Source organism: Arachis duranensis, chromosome 2, assembly GCF_000817695.3.
Source record: "Arachis duranensis cultivar V14167 chromosome 2, aradu.V14167.gnm2.J7QH, whole genome shotgun sequence".
NCBI lineage: Eukaryota > Viridiplantae > Streptophyta > Magnoliopsida > Fabales > Fabaceae > Arachis > Arachis duranensis.
Window position 1 is genome coordinate 18,569,344 of NC_029773.3, and position 18,660 is coordinate 18,588,003.

At 35.2% G+C, this 18,660-nt stretch overlaps 2 protein-coding genes across 4 annotated transcripts; one reads left to right on the top strand and one right to left on the bottom strand.

Moving 5' to 3' along the window:
• Positions 1-6,436: 6,436 nt before the first annotated feature.
• Positions 6,437-8,222, top strand: LOC107473869 (uncharacterized). The gene is made up of 3 exons (XM_016093463.3): positions 6,437-7,361; positions 7,456-7,705; positions 7,797-8,222. The coding sequence occupies exons 1-3, from the start codon at positions 6,562-6,564 to the stop codon at positions 7,977-7,979; spliced, it is 1,233 nt and encodes a 410-aa protein (XP_015948949.1). The 5' UTR covers positions 6,437-6,561; the 3' UTR covers positions 7,980-8,222.
• A 354-nt stretch (positions 8,223-8,576) lies between these two features.
• Positions 8,577-18,118, bottom strand: LOC107473870 (probable inactive histone-lysine N-methyltransferase SUVR2). Of its 3 annotated transcripts, none has more exons than XM_052257105.1 (11): positions 17,970-18,118; positions 17,758-17,831; positions 16,656-16,913; positions 16,481-16,534; positions 16,047-16,377; positions 14,150-15,342; positions 13,770-14,032; positions 11,102-11,168; positions 10,945-10,995; positions 10,528-10,624; positions 8,577-8,914 (listed from the first exon to the last, which is right to left on the bottom strand). In XM_052257105.1, the coding sequence occupies exons 3-11, from the start codon at positions 16,842-16,844 to the stop codon at positions 8,871-8,873; spliced, it is 2,289 nt and encodes a 762-aa protein (XP_052113065.1). In that variant the 5' UTR covers positions 16,845-16,913; positions 17,758-17,831; positions 17,970-18,118; the 3' UTR covers positions 8,577-8,870. The 3 variants fall into 3 exon arrangements, with proteins under 3 accessions (XP_052113065.1, XP_020990833.1, XP_015948950.1); XM_021135174.2 differs by having other exon boundaries at positions 14,150-15,300; positions 17,708-17,831; XM_016093464.3 differs by having other exon boundaries at positions 17,708-17,831.
• Between the last annotated feature and the right edge of the window lie 542 nt (positions 18,119-18,660).

Here is an 18,660-nt window from a genome sequence, read left to right on the forward strand (position 1 = left end):
AAGATAATTGGTGCAGAAATCCACTTCTGGGGCCCACTTGGTGTGTGCTGGGGCTGAGACTAAAGCTTTCCACGTGTAGAGGTCTTTCTTGGCGTCAAACTTCAGGTTATGACGTGTTTTGGGCGTTCAACTCCGGATCATGACGTTTTTCTGGCGTTTAACTCCAGACAGCAGCATGATATTGGCGTTCAACGCCAAGTTACGTCGTCTATCTTCGCGCAAAGTATGGACTATTATATATTGCTGGAAAGCCCTGGATGTCTACTTTCCAACGCCATTGAGAGCGCGCCAATTGGACTCCTGTGGCTCCAGAAAATCCATTCCGAATGCAGGGAGGTCAGGATCCAACAGTATCAGCAGTCCTTTTTCAGCCTAAGTCAGATTTTTGCTCAGCTCCCTCAATTTCAGCCAGAAAATACCTGAAATCACAGAAAAACACACAAGCTCATAGTAAAGTCCAGAAATATAATTTTTGCCTAAAAACTAATAATATTCTCCTAAAAACTAACTAGAACATGCTAAAATCTACATGAAATTACCCCCAAAAAGCGTATAAAATATCCGCTCATCATCCGTCACTGTATATGGATGATGATTAATTACATGGGCGGCTGATTTTTTCAAGACAAATTGAACTTTAATGAAGTTTGAAAATGATGCCAATGTATGCCTATAAAGTATAAATAGAGAACCAAATATGAAGTAACGTACAAGGAATAAAACAATTTTCTCTCCTTTCTTACGTTACAAATATTTCTTTCTCTCTCTCTTTTATCTTTGCGTGGTTTTAAACTACAATATTTATAATATTTATAAATATATAGATTACTTATATTATAGTGAGATAAGAGCATATTTATATTTCTCTATTTTATATTTATCCTTCTTACTTATTTATTTTACAACACGTTATCAGCACGAGATTTTGATCAAATTTTTTGAAGACTCGGGTAACAAATTTTCATTATATCGAAACTCTCTCATCTTGAATTCAATGCTCTTTATATATCTGGAAACAATTATTTATCATGGATATTAAATGCTAAAATCCATCTTGATTCAATAGATCTTGGAGATACCATTAAGGTTGAAAATAATGCATCCCAAAAGGATAAAATCAAAGCCATGATTTTTCTACATCATCATCTTGACGAAATATTGAAAAATGAATATCTCACATTAAAAGATCTTGCAGATCTTTGGAAAGATATTGAAGAAAGGTACAATCGTCAAAAGACGGTGATACTTTCTCAAGCCCGATATGAATGGACGCACTTGCGTCTACAGGATTTTAAATCCATAAATGAATAAAATTCGACAATATTTCGAATCACCTCACGAATGAAATTATGTAGAAAAAGATAACTGCTAATGATATGTTGGAGAAAACTTTCTCAACCTTCCATGCCTCGAATGTGCTCCTGCAGCAGCAGTATCGAGAAAAAAGAATTTAAAAAATATTCTGAGTTAATTTTTTGTCTTCTTGTTGCTGAACGCAACAATGAGTTGCTCTTAAAGAATCACGAAGCGCGCCCTGCTGGCGCCGCCCCATTTTTTGAAGTAAATGCGGCAAATCATTACCCCAGAAGAGGTAAATGGCAAGGCTTTAATAATAAGAAAAATTATGGAAGGAAGAATAATTATATTCACAAGAAAGGATCTCACCAAAAGTGGGATAAAGAAAGAAAACAATGGGCAAAGTAAATCAATTGAGGATAAATGCTTCCGTTGTGGTGGAAAGGGCCATTGGTCACATACTTGTCGTACCCCAAGACACCTAGTTGATCTTTATCAAGTATCCTTGAAAAAGGATGATAAAGGAAAGGAAACAAATTTTATTTCAAATGATGAAAATTTCACCACTCATTATTATGTATCTAATTTCTTTGAGAATTCTGAAGGAAATATTGGGTATTTGATTAATGATGGAATAGTTTAATATGTGTGTTTGGTAAGTATTCATGTGAATAATTTTACTGTGCATGTACTTTTACTCATTTTGTTATTATTATTATTTGTTTTTGAAGAAAATGGCAAGGATATATAATGAAGATGTATGCCTTGTGGATAGTGCAAGTTCGCATACCATTCTCAAAAGTGATATATATTTTACCCATTTTGTGCCAAAAGAAGAATATGTTAATACTATTATTGGCTCAGGCAATGTGATAAAAGGTTCCAGAAGAGCTATAATTTTGTTTCCTGAAGGAACAAAATTTATAATAAATAATGCATTATTATCTACCAAGTCTCTGAGGAACTTGTTGAGTTTCAAAGGTATTCACCGAAATGGATATCATATTGAAACAATGAATGAGAAAAATCATGAGTATTTATGTATCATAACTCATGATTTAAATAAAAAGGTTATATTAGAAAAGTTACCCTCACTTTCATCTGGGTTGTATTATACCAAAATTAGTACAATTGAATCACATGCCACTGTAAACTAGAAGTTTACTAGCCCAAATGAATTCATAACTTGGCACGACCCATTGGATCTTCCGGAAACAACTATGATGCGGAGAGTTATTGAAAACTCCCATGGACATTCACTAAAGAATCAAAAGATTCTTAAATCTAGTGAATTTTGTTGTGCTGCATGTTCTCAAGGGAAGTTAATTTAAGGCCATCACCAGTAAAGATTGGATTTGAGTCCCCGAAATTCCTAGAAAGGATTCAAAGTGATATATGTGGACATATTCATCCACCATGTGGATCTTTTAGATATTTTATGGTCCTAATAGACGCATCTTCGAGATGGTCACATGTGTGCTTATTATCTTCTCGCAACCTGGTGTTTACGAGATTACTGGCTCAAATTATTCGATTAAAAGCACAATTTTTAGAAAATCCAATCAAAGTAATTCGTATTAATAATGCTCGTGAATTTACTTCCCAAGCTTTTGATACTTATTGTATGGCTAATGGAATAAGTGTTGAACATCCAGTAGCTTATGTTCATACACAAAATGGGTTAGCAGAATCACTTATTAAGCTCCTTCAATTAATTGCTAGACCCTTAATTATGAGAATAAATCTCCCAACCTCGGTTTGGGGCATGCTATTTTACATACCGCAGCACTTATTCGTTTGAGGCTAACGAGTTACCATCAGTTCTCTCCTATGCAATTAGCTTTTGGCTAGCAGCCAAATGTCTCCCATTTAAGAATATTTGGGTGTACGATATATGTTCCCATTGCACCACCTAATCGCACCAAAATGGGACCCCAAAGAAAATTGGAGATATATGTTGGATATGATTCTCCCTCTATAGTAAGGTATCTTGAGATACAAACTGAGGATGTACTTAAAGCCCGATTTGTGGATTGTTATTTTGTTGAATCAAAATTTTTAACATTAGGGGGAGAGAATAAGCTTCCTGGAAAGGAACTTAATTGGAATGCATCATCCTTGATGCATTTAGATCCTCGATCAGGGCAATGTGAACTAGAAGTTCAAAAGATTATACATTTACAAAGAATAGCAAATGAATTGTCTGATGCATTTTTCGATACAAAGAGGATAACCAAATCTTATGTACTAGTGAAAAATGCCCCAATTCAAATTGATGTCCTAATAGGACAAGAAGCCACTAAAGCAAATTCACGCCAGAAGCGTGGCAGGCCTGTCGGTTCCAAAGACAAAAATTCTCGAAAGAGAAAAGAGGTAAATATTATTCCTGTTGAAAAAGACATAGTAAAGACACCTGCAGTTGTCCAAAATTCTGATATAATGCCAGAAGATGTTCAGGTACCTGAAAATTGTGAAAATGACGAGATCTCGATAAATTATGTCTTTATAGAAGAGAAATGGGACCGAAATAAGACAATTGTCAATGAAATATTTGCATATAATGTGGCATTAAATATCATGCATGAAAGTAAGGATCTTGAGCCAAGATTAGTCGAAGAATGTCGACAAAGGAATGGTTGGCTAAAATAGAAAGAAGCCATGAAGGCTGAATTAGACTCACTTGCAAAACGTGAAGTCTTCGGACCTGTAGTCCGTACACCAGAAGATGTAAAACATGTTGGATATAGATGGGTATTTATGAGAAAACAAAATGAAAAAAATGAAGTTTGCGCTATAAAGCCCAACTTGTGGCACAAGGTTTTTCACAAAGACCCGATATAGATTATGAAGAAACGTATTCCCCTATAATGGATACGATAACGTTGCATTATTTGGTCAGTTTATCTGCATATCATAAACTGCATATGCATTTAATGGATGTGGTAATAGCCTACTTATACGGCTCATTAGATGGGGATATCTATATGAAAGTCCTTGAAAGACTAAAGATATCTAAACCATCCAATGAATATTCGCAAGGGTTATACTCAGTCAAATTGTAGAGATCTTTATATGGTCTAAAGCAATTTGGATGAATGTGGTATAATCGTCTTACTGAGTATCTGACCAAAAATGGATTCAAGAATGATGATATCTGTCCATGTGTTTTCATAAAGAAATCTGCATCTGGATTCATTATAATTGTTGTGTACGTTGATGATTTAAATATCATTGGGACTCTTGAAAAGATTCCAACAATTATAAAAACTCTAAAAGAAGAGTTTGAGATGAAAGATCTTGCAAGGACTAAATTTTGTCTCGGCTTGCAGATCGAGCATATGAAAAATGGGATCTTTATTCATCAAATAACATACACAGAAAAGATCTTGAAGAGATTTTATATGGATAAGTCGCATCCATTAAGTACTCCAATGATTGTAAGATCTTTGGATGTGGAAAATGATCAATTTCGTCCTAAAGAAGAGAATGAAGATATCCTTGGTCTTGAAGTATCATATCTTAGTGCCATCGGAGCGCTAATGTGTCTTGCTAATAATACACGACCCAATATATCATTTACTGTAAATTTACTAGTAAGATATAGTTCCTCTCCAACCAGAAGACATTGGAGTGGAATTAAACAAATCTTTCGATATCTTCATGGAACGGTTGATATAGGATTATTTTATCCCTATGGATCCAAGTCACAACTAGTTGGCTATGCAGATGCTGGATACTTGTCTGATCCACACAAAGGGAGATCTCAAACAGGATACTTATTCACATATGGTGGTACAGCTATATCTTGGAGGTCCACGAAACATACGATAATAGCAACCTCCTCTAATCATGCCGAAATACTAGCGATTCATGAAGCTAGTCGCGAGTGTTTTTGACTCAAGAGTCTGATCCAATATATTCTGTCATCATGTGGACTGATTAATCATAAGATAACTCCAACTGTTTGAAGATAATACAGCATGCATTACTCAACTTAAAGGCGGATACATCAAAGGTGATAGAACAAAGCATATTTCTCCCAAATTCTTCTTCACTCATGATCTTCAAAATCAAGGGACAATTGATGTCTAACAGATCCGCTCAAGTGACAATCTGGCAGATTTATTCACAAAGTCACTCCCAAAATCCTCCTTTGAAAGATTGGTACATCATATTGGGATGCGTCGATTTCGAGATGTTAAATGATATCGACAAGAGGGGAGACTGTACTCTTTTTTCCTTGGTCAGATTTTTTCCCATTGGATTTTTCTTGATAAGGTTTTTAATGAGACAGTTCACATCACAAAGGATATTGTACTCTTTTTCCTTCACTAAAATTTTTTTTCGTTGAGTTTTTCTTTAGTAAGGTTTTAACAAGGCAATAATCCTAAATGGTCATCCAAGAGGGAGTGTTGTGATAAGAGTTGATGTGGATGACCATTGATTACATGGGCGGCTGATTTTTCCAAGCCAAATTGAACTTTAATGAAGTTTGAAAATAATGCCCACGTATGCCTATAAATAGAGAACCAAATATGAAGTAACGTACAAGTAATAAAACAATTTTCTCTCCTTTCTTACGTTACAAATATTCATCTCTCTCTCTTTTATTTTTGTGTGGTTTTAAACTACAATATTTATAATATCTATAAATTACTTATATTATAGTGAGATAAGAGCATATTTATATTTCTCTATTTTATATTTATCCTTCTTAATTATTTATTTTACAATAGAATGTACTTCTAGCATTAAAGACTGAAATATTAAAGGATTAATTAATATAATTTGATTGATTGTATAAAAAGTTTTTTTTTTCAAAGTTATATCTTTTTATTACTATAGGATCCTGTATTGGTTAGTTTTTCCAAGACTAAGGTAACTTTTTAAAATTATAAAAAGAGAAAATAAAAATTTAAGATTATGGTTATCTAATTATATTATAAATTATACATATAAATTATAAATATTTTTAAATTAATAAAATAAATAATGTTCAAATTTACTATTTAAAACATTCTACACACACGTAATTTTTTTTTTTTGGTGACTACACGTAAATTTGATTGAATAAGAATATAAAACTCTTGTAATTTGTAAAATTAAACTCTCCCTTTTTTTTTAATACAAAATCTAAGGCAATGCAAAAGCTCAACTGAGTTCCTTTGTGAAAAGACGCATATGCCCTTTAGCTTTGCGAAAGTGATGCACCATTTCCTCCCTCGCTCTGTTTAGTCGCTCCATGCTTCTCCCCACCAAGAAACGATGCCGTGTTATGCCCCTTCTTTCTGTCCCTACCTGGTAACTCCCCCGTCCACCTCCGTCCACCGCGGTTCCCGTCACCGGAGACCGACCAAACGCAACGTCACCATCCACTACCCAAAAATGTCCCTAAACAACAACGATAACACATCAAACCCTAACCCCTCTTCCTTGCTGACGTCGCTTACCAAACTCCTCTGGGGACAATCACTTCCGCCGGGCCTCCTAGTTTCCACCGCGCGTGCCACGTGGAATGCCACGTGGCGCCTCATGATGTCACAGCTCGCTCCCTCCGACCCCTCAGGCGGTTACGCCAGGCCGGCCTCCAAGTTCCGCTTACCACAGAAGAACATCTCAAGCCCAACGAGCCTGCACCTCTACGTGGCCCTTCCATGCCCGTGGGCCCACCGGACACTTATAGTCCGGGCCCTCAAGGGCCTTGAGGACGCCGTCCCGGTTTCCGTAGCATCCCCAGGCCAGGACGGGTCGTGGGAGTTCAAACAGGCCAATGGGCCGGGTTTAAGCCCGGGACTGGACAAGGCAAACAGGTGTAGAACGTTGAGGGAAGTTTATGGGATGAGAAAAGGTGGGTATGATGGGAGGGCCACGGTGCCTATGCTGTGGGACAAGGATTCGAAGGAGGTTTTGTGCAATGAGAGTTATGACATAATTGAATTTTTCAATTCCGGGTTGAACGGGTTGGCCCACAACTCGGGTTTGGATCTATCGCCTTCTGAGTTGAAGGGGAAGATTGAGGAATGGTATAGTGTGATATACCCAAATGTGAACAATGGTGTTTACAGGTAAAAAGCTACTATTATCATCATATAAAAATTGTACATTTTATTGCACTAGTATTTTGTGTGTGATTTGAGTGATATTTATTTGCAATTGCAGGTGTGGATTTGCACAGACACAAGAAGCTTATGACAGAGCAGTGAATGAGTTGTTTGGAACATTAGACAAGCTGGAGGATCACTTGACCAGTTCCCGCTACTTATGTGGAGAAAAATTGACCCTTGTAGATATATGTCTGTTTACCACTCTAATTCGGTTTGATGTTGCATACAATGTTCTTTTTAAGTGTACCAAGAAGAAGTTATGTGAGTATCCAAATCTACATGCCTACATGCGTGACATTTATCAGGTATATACTAAAAAAAAGGGCTATGATTCTTGCATTGTGTAGTAAATTATTATGGTGAATACTAAGGCAGCATGTTCTTGCTAATGAACAGATGCCTAAGGTTGCAGAAACCTGCAATTTTTCAGAAATCATGGATGGTTATTACAAAATACTTTTCCCTCTAAATCCAGGGAGCATAAGACCAATCATGCCTTCCACTTCTGAGCATGAAATCCTTTGCAGACCTCATGGTAGGGAATCTCTATCAGCAGCTTTACCTGTCTTTGTTAAATAGTCAACCAGCTCCCATGCACAAAGGGTGTTTCTATTTGTAATATTATATGTGCAGCACAATTTTTGTTTTGAATGTATAGCATAGTTTCTGGTATTGTATTATTGTGTATTATTTATGTAGCTTAGTCCATTTGAGAAACTGCTTAATGTAACGCTTCCTCATGTACGTGTTAGTAACAAACCAAAATCCGATGTATAGTTCTCTTAGATGGTATTACTACTTATAATATTTTCTCTTTTCCCATCCAATATCAAAATGGTGGCATTTGTAAATGATTGCGATAAATGTTCAATAATGTAAATTCATCATTCAAACATAGGCTGAAAAGCCCTTCTAATAAAGCAGTTAAACCGTAAAAGTGAAGCCTTCGTAAACATCTATTGATAATCTTTTTAAGATATTTTTTTTTCCCTTTATGTTGATTCTCCAAAATAACCAATTTTATGTCAAATCCATTTCTTTCAGGTATCTATTGTTTGAGAACCAAACAAATCACTGATAATTTTGAAAAAACAAGTCATTGTCTATTTTTCATATATAGTCTTCAGAAAGCTATGCTAAAGCAACTAGTACCCAACAGACTCGCAAAGACCACCATTTCATAGAAGTGCCATGATGTTATAACCTTAACGAATCCAGATAGTGTTTCCATGACAACTCAATCAAACTGGTCCTTAAATGCCATTTGTTGGAGTTGACTCTCCAAAATGACCAATTTGATGTCACAATTCAACATTAAAAACATTTACATGTATATGTATCTACTTCTGGAGGACCAAAATAGTGACACGTGAAATATCATAAAACTACACTTCCTTTTTGGTTTGGCTGCACCAGTATAGAAGGTTAGGTTTCATACAACTCATCGAGAGTTCACAAAAGGTTGGTTGTTCAAAGAGAACATCTTGCATTTGATGGTGAAGACCTCACTGACCCTGCATCACGAAGATAAAAAAATTAATTGCTAATCTTGCAAATCACAATATCTAGAAACTATAAAAGAAAGCAAGACACATCAAATGTAAGATAACAATCAACAATCAAAAGTGTAGCCATTAAAGAGCTCCACTAGTATTCTACCAACAACTTGCATCAAACTCATTGACATATGTCTAGTTACCCAACAAACAGTTTATGCACATTTTAGGAAATGGGTCTGCGTGAAGTCCTAAGAGGCTAAGATACTTCTAGCAAAAAAATTCACCAACATGCAAGGAAAATTCATAGTCTTCCTTCAAATATCAAAGCACTTGTCAGTTGAACTTAAGTACTCCTCTTTCAAGGTAGTAGCACAAATTATTACCTAATCACTGACTAACAGTTCACACATGTGGAAAGCTCTCAACATTTGCATCCCCAATTTTCCAGTGTGACCAATGTTTCTCAAGTACTTTGTTCCAAGAAATTAAATGAGTCCAGCACCAGCAATTAAACAAAGGAAAAGAAAATAAGAACTCCAAAGTATATTAATTTTATCCCCTAAAAAATGGAAACATTAACCCAGATGTATAAAAATGAGATATTTTATAAAGCTCTAAAAATTTAAATTGCAAATTCCATTTTTGTAAATGACCTGAGTTTTCCTAACAAGTTAATGGTCAAAATGGTCCCCAAAAGATTACACGTCTATCAATTTGGTTCTCGAAAGATCAGATACCACAAACTAGTCCCTGAAACTACAAATTGATTCAACTTTGATTCGTTGTTATCTTACAGAGACCAATTCCAGGCGTCAGATCTTTCAAGGACTACATTGAAGCACATATCATCTTTCATAGACCATTTCTTTCAAGGACTACATTGAAGCACATATCATCTTTCATAGACCATTTTGACTATTAATCCCTTTTTCTAACTATCAACCAGCAGAAGAGTGAGTAGAAACATAACATAAGGCTACAAGAGTAAGGATCAACCAAAACTAGCATTCATGGCTTCAAATAACCTTTTTTGAAGATCCATGACTTTCAACCAGTTATGATTTCATCTTAAATGATAGCATCAATTAAATTCATCGGATGATTGCATAAAAAAAATATAACCCCAGACCAAGGAAGAGGATGATTATGCCATGTGTCATCAATTATCTGATGGAAGGATCAATTTGAAGAGTCTAATCTTTTGAGGACCAAATTGATGTAAATGTGATTTTTCAGATACCATTGACTATTAACCCTTTTCCTAACTAATAACCACCAATAGTTATTAGAACATACAGCATAAAGCATAATGCTACAAGAGTAGGGATCAGCTAAAACTAACATCCATGGCTTCAAATAACATTTTTAAAGCAGATCCACAATTTTTCAACATTTATGATTGCATATTAAATGATAGCACCATTAAGATTCATCGGATGATTGCATCAAAAAAATATAACTTCAAACTAGGGAAGGGGACGCAAGTGAATTTCATAGTCATCAATGTAATTGAAACTATAAATACAAAACGTAAAACATATAAGCAAGCAAGGTTACAGAATCAGAATCAACAATATCCAGAGAACAAATTTTTGCACAATGCTCACAAATAACATATTGAAACTTACTATTTGAACGCTTCATATTCCTACAGAATTTACTTCCACATTTGCACTGGAACGGCTTGATAGGGTTATCATGGTCATCAAAGTCAATGCCATAGTCCTTCAAAAATACCATGAGAGGAAAAAAAATATTCCTATTTCTTATATAATTAATTGAAAAAAAATGAAGTGTGTAAAATAAACATTTACCAATACTGAATGCTCTGCCAACCCAAAATTACATAGCATGTTTTCAATACAATAGCCATAACAAATCATAGAAAGCTTCAACAATGAATATCAAATGATTTCAAACTTAGACTTCATAGCTACTTTTATTCCCTATAGAAGAGATTTATGATTAATAAGTGCCATAAAAAGTTGATGATGTTTATGCAACATGGGAGTTAGGACCATTCACCAAACACCAAAAGTACTCACCCAAGTGAGCTCTTCCTTTGCTGCTACTTTTCTGCAAGTGAACAAGGCAAACTGCACAAGTCGTCATATTAAACATGTGAGTAAGCAATTAGAGTTTGTCATGAAACAAAAGGTAATCAAACAGAAACTGGAACTTCAGGGGTTTCAGACTTCTCACATGATAGTAGTGATGCCCTGGGCCTTCAATTTCAACAGGGATCTCAACCAAGTTAGAATCATAACACCTGGATGAATGACATAAAATCAATGCAGAATCTATTAGATTCCCAGATTCTAAATATTATAAGTCAGATGCACTGCCTAGCCACTATATTTCATGAAAGTTCCCAGGGGTGTGTGGTTTGTTTTTTCATTTTCTGTTTCGTTTTTAGTATTTTCTGGATTTTGTAAATGAAAAGAAAAAAAATAGTAAAAACGATAAAATTCTGTTTTCTACTTCCACCTCCAGTTTTCTCTTTTTTCTTCACAAAATTATGAAAACAGAAAACACTGGAAATAGAATTATAAAATGAAAATAAAAAACAAATGCACAAAACTATATATAGCTTGCAGACAAAAGAATCAAACTTTGCTTATATGCATTTATTAATTTCTTGATCCCTATCCTTGGACAACTATTATTTATTATCCTGATCCTGCTTCAAGCTCTTGTATTTGGTACTTCTAACTAAACAGGACAAAACAATTTATTTCTCAATTATAACAATTATAACAATTAGAAGTGCATGTCCCATGAATTACCTCCAATTTAAAATATTGTTTATGTTCATATAAATACATATCAAATTCTATTACATTTTCAGTTCTAGCCCTACTGTCTACTTTTTGGTGGTCAATCAATTTTACCCTTATGATTTATACTCATCATCACCATCAGGCATCACCATCACCATCATCATCATCTTCACCACCACCATCATCATGATCAATACTACCCCTCATCCCACCCCACAACCACAACCACTGCCACCCACAGCTGCCGCCACCACCACAACCACCGTGAGCCACCCCTCACCCACAACCACAACTCAGCCACTATTCTACTCTAACAACCAACCCCTCACTTCAACCTACGACCACCACCCCATATTCCAATCACATTATTATGAAACTATAATATGGCACTTCAGAAATGTTACTTGGAAGAGAGATTGAATTGAAGAGATGCAGATCTTATGCTGCTGTGTCATTAATTTTCCTTCAATGAAACAATCAATTAGTCGTTTTACTAATTGCCAATCAACCTCTGTATCAAGCCCCTTAATTTGATGAGAATAATAATGTTAATTGAAATATCGAGGCAGTGGCTGTGGATTGAAGTGAGAGGTGGGGGTTGGAGTGGGACAAGGGATAGTTTTGCTGATGATGATGATGGAGGAAAGGGTGGTGGTAGTGGGGATGGTGGTGAAGATGATGATGTGTATAACTATAGTGAGTAAAATTGGAAAAGAAGACTTAACTAAAAGTTTATTGTTAAAAATAGAGTATGAACAAAATTAAAACTTATTTCAAACATGAGAGAAAAAATTGAATCAAATTAAACATTAACGGTATTTTTAAAACTTTTCGAAAACTTTAAGGATAAAAATTTGAGTTTAAATTTAGGGCAAGTTACCAAAATAAATTATTTGCACATAATCAATATTAATGAATTACAACTTTTAAATATGGCATACGGAAATGCAACTTTCACATATCTATGGAAACCGCGAGAGGGGTTGAGCGCATTAGGGATTACATGTAAACTGCTACAGGGGTATAGCGAACGCGGAAAAGAAGAAACCGTGGCACCCCTCCAGCGCTTTCTTCACGAATGCCAAACCTGCATAAACCGCGAGAGAGGTATAGCGATTTATGCTTTGCCTATAAATCCGCCAAACTCAGTCGCGGATTCTTCTTTCGACTGAGTACCAACCATTTTAGAGAGAGAAGTTGTTTGTTTAGAGAGAGAAAATTGTGGATTGAAAGGGAAGGAGGAAAAAGCTCTTTGAAATAAACATCTAAATAAAGGTTGCTCGAATATATTGTATATAACATTCTAAATCATCAACTAGTCATTGTAAAAGCCACAATAAAGTACATAAATGAAAAATTTTTAGATACAACTTCCAAAACAATGACATATATAAAAATCTATTATTACATACATCATTTATGCAGTTTTGGCATAAACCGCTGTACCTCTCTCGCAATTTATGCAGTTTTGGCATTTGTGAAGAAACCGCTGGAGGGGTGCCATGGTTTCTTCTTTTTTGTGTTCCAACGTAAACCGCTATACCCCTCTAGTGGTTTACGTGTAATCCCTGATCCGCCAACCCCTCTCGCGGTTTCCGTAGATATGTGAAAGTTGCATTTCCGTATGCAATGTTTAAAAGTTGTAATTCGGTAACATTGGTTTGCAAATAATTTATTTTGGTAACTTGCCCTTAAATTTATGCATTTAGACGAGTTTTTTAAGTAATGGGTTTGAAAATTAATTATTTTTTATTATGCAACAATACACGATTTGGTTGTCTGTGTAAAACTTTCACATGGACCATGCATTAAAATTAAATCATAAAAAATATATTTTCCTGAAATTCAAATTATTAGTTGTTGAAAATTGTAGAGACAACTTAGATCTATACTAGATAAGGGCAAAGGGAATATTTTTGCTTCAAACAATGCAAGTTGCAACTGAACTTAGAATTTTAGAATTTGAATATAGAGAAATCAGAATTTTGCTTTGTTTTGCAGCAAAAGATTCCCTCAGTAAATTACATGATTGGTTCTCCTATACTTGAACCTTAGGATGCCAAATCTGAAAGAGAGGAGAAATTCAATACCTGTGATTGATAAACCTAGCAGCATTACCAAAGGAAGCAGCATCCAAGCTTAGAGCTTCTTCATCCTTCACAAATCTTGAACCCCAATCTGCATCCAGTAGAACCGGGTATGTATATTCCCCAGTTACAGCATGTTTCATGTTCCTCTCATGCAACTCTTTAATAGTTAATATCTCTCCAACAAATTCGCACACAAATGCACCTTTTGGCAGCTCTTCTAAAGTACGAAGACCCCATCCTTTTCCTTCCGGAGTGAAAAATACCTAAGTCACAAGTCATCATTATTGATAATATTTGGATATTCTATTATCTATTTCCGTCAACTCGACATTGAAGAAAATATATTTGAATACCAATGAAAAATTTAATTAAACACAAACCTGCAGATTGCAAGTTATTCCACGCTGAACAATCCGATTGCCACACTGTTTCCCACAGCCACATTTGCTCCAACATTCTTTAATAAATTTCCTCTTCAAGTGTCCTTTACATGGTTCTAAACAATCATCATTCTTAGATCTTTCAATTGGGCAGTCTTTGCAAAAGGCGTAATATCGTTTAGGGTTACGGCTGATGGCAATGCACCCTTCCAAAAAGCCTTCCTTCAATAGGCCTCGTGCATTATATGCAAATTCCCCTCCATTTTTGTTTGCACAGGCACAGGGTGTAGGTGATGAGACACAATTTCCCACACAAGATGAGCAACAGTCCTCATCCCCAATACGAGATAGCAAAATGTTCACAGAAGCATTTTGGAACACAAGGTTTTGGGGTATGTAGTGAAAAGGGGGCAGGAAATCGTTAGTAACTTCATTGACCCATGAAATTTGAACACTTTCCTCTGCTTTTGTGAGGTCATTAACATCGTGAATCGACCGTATATCATCAGCTGTAAGTTCATGCTGTGGAACAACCACTAAACTGCGTGAATTTGAGGAAGTAGGATCCTCCAACTCCATTCCATCATCATTTTCTGACAAATGATGTATAGCATCCCTGGAAACCAGTACAGCATCAACCTGACCAGTGCGGTTGGCAAGAGAAAAGGGATTTCGGGGAGATGGCAAGGTGGCAGAAGACTCAACATGAATTGTTCCACTTGGTGGAAGAGAAAGCGCATCCAAATCCTTATTTCTTGTGACACTCAGTGTGCCATGTGTCTCAGATTCCTTTAACATATCGTCCCGTGATCTTATGAGAGCTCCTTCCTGGGAACCATCTGAATAGATTTTGAATTCCAGGACACAGTCACATATATCTTTCAACAGTTTCGGAACAGAAAAATTCGGATCAGTGATTTTATATGAATGCAGACATTTATCCTCCATCATTTTTAGAATTTGATCTTGACTAGGCATATGAAAATCTGGTCCCCCAACAGCTGAGCTGCAGCTCAGAGAAATTTTTACCTCTCCCTTAGTAGACGAGGCTATCTCTATACTAGATGTAGCTCTTTCATTTGAGGAAGGAAGAATATCTCCAGCTGTGGATTGTGATGATGCCATATTGACATGACCATTTTGCTTTCCAGCTGCATTTTTGTTCAATGATGAGCCCCCAACACTTGATAGCTCTTCAAAAATAGAATAAATAAAAGAACCATCAAACAATTTCTTTACAAAAATGAATATGATCTGGCAACACAATAACTAAGAGGGGGAAAAAGTTAGAAGACAACTACTAATCACATCAGATCAGAAGTTATGCAGCCAACTAAGATCAAATTAGGAATACAACACTTTCAAGAAAACATAGGTTTACATATTGCATGCCGGTATTGGGCTCACAGTGCCTGAATTCCATTGGTTTACATCTGACATTATCAAAGTATGCAAGCATCACAACTAAAATACTGCCATAGCAGGGTAAAGAAATATTTGGCTCAGCTAAAGTAAAATATGTTTACAACCAAACCAAGATGTGTGTAATGGATTCTTTCTTCCTTTCAGGTAGCAAGAGCATTGAAGTTTCTTGATGTATTTTCCTAAGTAAACATTCCAATCTAATCCTAAGTATTACCAAGAAAATATAAGGTACTTATTAATAAATTGATTAAGTTCAACAAAATTTAACTAAATGAAACATTGCCACTAAGATGACACGTCAAGGCAGCTAAAACAGAAAGTAAATTAGTAAGCAACATGGAAGAAAGTTGTCATCTAGGAAAGGTCGGTTGAATACCAGGAGGAATCACTGCAATGAGAACGTTATAATCAGGCAATTCATCAATAGGCTCACCCGTGGGTAAGAACATTTCATGATTATGAGGCAGCAAACCTGGTTTGGCTGTTGGATCTTTAGAAGGGACTGATTGGGATGCTCTTTCGGATTCAGATATCAATCTCCTTCTTCTGGGATTAAGATCGGGTGACACGGGTTGTTTTCCCTTGCCAACAATAACATCTTGTGTTGGAGCTGGGTGCACTTCAGTTCTCAAATTTCCACCAGATGTGTCAGATTGTTTTGATGGGGAGGTGGCAAGTGTGGGGGAACAGCTAGCTGTAGGATGCAAAGACTGACTCTCTTGGCCTCTTAGACGCACTCTCTTCAAAGGGCGGGCTGACTCCAAATTCATCTCAGCTTCTTCTTCGTTCTCCATCTCTTCTTCCTAGTTGTTTGAAAATACAAAACAACATTTCAGCCGCCACACATAAAATTAACAAAGTAATGCAGACTAACCCAGATAACATAGAATAATGAGAGTCATGTACGTTAACTTTCTTCTTTTTCTTTTTCTGTTCTGGAACCCTTTTCTGGTTTAGGACCTGTTCAATAATATTCAACAATGGAAGTAAGTATAAGACCAACAATGTGGAGGGAAAAAAAAAACATTACAAATAAATAAATTTAAAAAGAAAAAGGCAGATAAAGTGGGAGGAAGTTCACCTGATTTTCGTCATCAGGCTCAAATATGGCATCTGCCAGAGCTCTATAATTCTCTTCTTCAATAAGTGCCCAATTTTTATCATACAATTTAAGGAGCTTCTTTAGTACTGGTTTCACTTGTGATTCAGAAATCCCAAGACCTGCCATCGCACGATAGGCCGCTTTCACATTTGCATTGGGTGGTGCCATTTATGATCAGCCAACAGCCACTTTTACCACAGACCCCAGATATAAACACCCCCCAAATTTCAAAGATTTCTGAGATGTGAAATACCACATATAATGTGAGTAATTTAGCCAGAAATCAAAAGCAAAAGTAAAGAAAAATGTAAAAATATCCCCTCAATAACAGGAAGGTTAAGAGCATAAACCCAAAATCCAGACAATAATAGAGACAGAAAAATAAATAAAATAACAAGAAAACTTTGTATTTTGACTAGTAGATACAAAACTCAAAAACTCTTTCCATCAATCGAGTAATACTTAATGAAACAAGTTACACAAAACTGTCAAACACATTGAGTGGAAGAACCAGTAAATGCACTGAAATCTCTTTTGGATATGCCACAACGGAGAGCTTTCAAGCAAGAGCTAAGGTAAATCTTTTTGATTTGTTAATTTGGATTTACAAGAAGTTGATACACTGAATTTGGACTACAGGGAAATTTCATGAAAATTAATAATTTTTAGTTTGATCAAAGATCATGTATAGCTCTATTATTCCTTTCATTGAAAACAAAATAAAATCTTACTAAATTGAAATAGCATTCTTAACCAACAACAACCTCATTCCCAGAGAATCTTCCAAAACAAAAGCTTGAACAAAAGTGATTTTAAAAAAAAAAAAAAAAAAGAGGACAACATGCAATGCAGAATTTGCACACATTGATTAGACATTAATCTTACACCAACTCATATTAGGGCATTTAGCACCAAAATGAAAATAAAAAAACCTGGGAATGACCCAAACCAACATAAAAAAAATCCATTTAAAACAAAAAGATAAAAGTTTTACCAAAAAATAAATAAATAAAGTTAGAAGAATCAAAGACCTAAAAGAATCGAAGTGAGAGTATTTCAAGAAAGAGTAACAGCAATGTACTGTGACAGGTTCAGAAGCAGAACGGCATGCGTCGAATACGAAAGCAAAACGCCGCTTCAAATATGAAACTGAAACTGAAAAAAGAAGTGACGAAATCAGAAAAAAAAACGTCATCAGCTTGAAAACAAAACGACACCGAAAACGAACAAAACGAATAACAAAATTAGAGTGATAGTGAACAGAAGCGTTTGCTGAGTATCGAGAATATTTACCTGCATTTTTGGATGATCATCATTCTTTTCAAAAATAAAATCTTTTGATTTTCGGAGTGGAGTGTGGAGAGGAGAGTGAAGAGTTGGAGAAATGTATATACTGTGTACTGTGTAGGGCAGAAGACGAAAAAGTTGACCTCCCCTTTTTTTAAAAATTAAAATAGGAATTTAATTTTGATGCAGTTTCAGTGTTAAAACTGTTTTACTGGTATATCTTACCAAATATTATATTAATAAAAATAATTATTTTTTATATTTTTTTACCAAAAATTAGAAGACTTGAATCTGCGACTTCTTAAATAAGTATGAAGAGATTATGCTATTTGAACTATAATTCATTAGTTTAAATATTCTTTTTTAATCAAAGATAGAGAGACTCGAACTCACAACTTCTTAAATGAGTATGAATAGAATATGTCATTTGAGCTATAATTATCTTTTACATTAACCGTATGAATGATCATCAAAGAGAATAATTGTAATTGTACGACTATATAAAATATCAAAAATATTATTTATACATCAAAATTAGCTACTAATGTATTTGTATATAAATATATATGTGGTTTGATTCATTTTCAATATGTATTTATATTCTAACATATATTTTATATTAGTAACTAATTTTAGTAGCTGATTTTAATGTACATATAATATTATTCATAAAATATTTTATACTATTAATACATAA

Bases quoted from the DNA above. Each gene is read 5' to 3' on its own strand.
- LOC107473869 (XM_016093463.3), top strand. From the start codon at position 6,562: ATGCCGTGTTATGCCCCTTCTTTCTGTCCCTACCTGGTAACTCCCCCG. The intron at 7,362-7,455 runs GTAAAAAGCTAC...TTGCAATTGCAG, and splicing joins GTGAACAATGGTGTTTACAG to GTGTGGATTTGCACAGACAC. The intron at 7,706-7,796 runs GTATATACTAAA...GCTAATGAACAG, and splicing joins ACATGCGTGACATTTATCAG to ATGCCTAAGGTTGCAGAAAC.
- LOC107473870 (XM_052257105.1), bottom strand. From the start codon at position 16,844: ATGGCACCACCCAATGCAAATGTGAAAGCGGCCTATCGTGCGATGGCA. The intron at 15,343-16,046 runs GTTTGCTGCCTC...CTATTTTTGAAG, and splicing joins AGATCCAACAGCCAAACCAG to AGCTATCAAGTGTTGGGGGC. The intron at 10,625-10,944 runs GTGAGTACTTTT...GTATTTTTGAAG, and splicing joins CAAAGGAAGAGCTCACTTGG to GACTATGGCATTGACTTTGA.